The sequence below is a fragment of the Saprolegnia diclina genome, assembly GCF_000281045.1.
Source record: "Saprolegnia diclina VS20 unplaced genomic scaffold supercont1.46, whole genome shotgun sequence".
In the NCBI taxonomy this organism is placed as follows: domain Eukaryota; phylum Oomycota; class Saprolegniomycetes; order Saprolegniales; family Saprolegniaceae; genus Saprolegnia; species Saprolegnia diclina.
Window position 1 is genome coordinate 488,683 of NW_008246113.1, and position 1,504 is coordinate 490,186.

At 55.2% G+C, this 1,504-nt stretch overlaps 1 protein-coding gene across 1 annotated transcript; it reads left to right on the forward strand.

Annotated features, from left to right (window-relative positions):
• Positions 1–597: 597 nt before the first annotated feature.
• Positions 598–1,331, forward strand: SDRG_12130 (TKL protein kinase; the record flags this gene model as incomplete). Its single annotated transcript, XM_008618190.1, has 2 exons — positions 598–1,120; positions 1,177–1,331. Coding segments are annotated over exons 1-2 (600 nt in total), but the record flags the coding sequence as incomplete, so codon positions are not given.
• Positions 1,332–1,504: the final 173 nt, after the last annotated feature.

Consider the following 1,504-nt stretch of genomic DNA (forward strand, 5'->3'; position numbering starts at 1 on the left):
GTACCCCAGCACGCACGACGACTCGGCAGCGAAGAAACGGCGGCAACTCCGAAAGCAGCAGACGTTGCACTGTATCGCCACGGAATGTAACAGACTCTGACGCTCTGCCGTAGGAGCCAGCGGCGCGGCTTGTTTGAGCTCGCCAGTGACGAGCTCGTTTGCTCGCCGGTTCTGTTTCTACATTTCGCCTCTACAACGACCCTTCCGCCACCAAATCCAACCAACGTGGTCAAGCCCCGCAAATCATCAACCAACCAACCCGCACGAACCAACCTCCCCAGCTCTCTCCTCCCCCCTCATCTCCTCCCGAGTGCCACCTAGTACCCTTACCCACAACCCTGCTCAAGAAGAATCGGGGAGCAATACGAGCATACTCGCGAGCACAAAACAAAACTACCAACAAGGCAGACTTGAACAATGTCAATTGTTGGAACTGCAGTAAATTTGGACAATTGATATACTTTAAAAAACCCACTCTGCTTCAGAAGAGAAGCTCACTTTCAAATACTCCGAGCGCATCACACATGCAAAGAACCACCGAACACAACCCCCTGAAGCGCAAGGAAGCCCCACAGCCAAGTGCTGACCAACCAAAGCCCAAGATCCCGTCGTCGAGCAAAGCGGCGCAGGATCGCAACGCAAAGCCGATCGACGCTCCGCAAGCAACACCCGAAATGCTCACATGCCTTCCCCCGGCCTACATGATAGCCTATGAGGCCCTCAAAGTCCTTGGCGAAGCGCTCGTGCGCTGCAGTACGCTTGGGGGTGCGACACACGACGGGACCTTTGACGGCGCACTGGCGTCGATCCTGCGGATCGAATCACCGACACTCGAATCGGTCCGCAAGCTCAACCGACTCGTGCGTCAGTTGATCGACATGTACCATCCCAACATCGCCTCGTTTTTCGGCGTCAGCTGGAAGCTGGGCAAACCGTTGTACGTTGTCACGGAGCACGCTGTGCACGGAACGCTCGCGGGGCTGCTGGCGTCCGACGCGGACCTGAGCCTCGACCTTATTGTACACATTCTATTGGACGTGGCGAGGGGTATGTTGTACCTCCATTCGCAGCCAAAGCCGATCCTTCATCGGGATCTGCGCGCTGAAAACATTCACCTCATGTACCCATTCATTCACGAACATGGCCATGAGATCTGATATGTTTTGTTTTGATTAGGCACAATCTCAAGGCAAAGGTGGCAAATTTCGAGCTCAGCGGCAAACTCGGACTCGACACGTCGCTGGTGGGGACGCCTGCGTGGACGGCTCCCGAGATGTTGCGAGGCGAGAAGGACTATACGGAAAAGATCGATGTCTACTCGTTCAGCATGCGTACGTTGCACGATGTCAGAGATACCATGGGACTCATGCTATTGTTGTGTCTGTAGTGATGCTCGAGATCTTGAACCGAAGAGCGCCGTATTCGGATGTTGCACTGCCGCCGCGTGAGCTTTTGCACAAGGTGGCGCATGAAGCCTACCGACCGAGCCTTTGTGAGCGTGAAA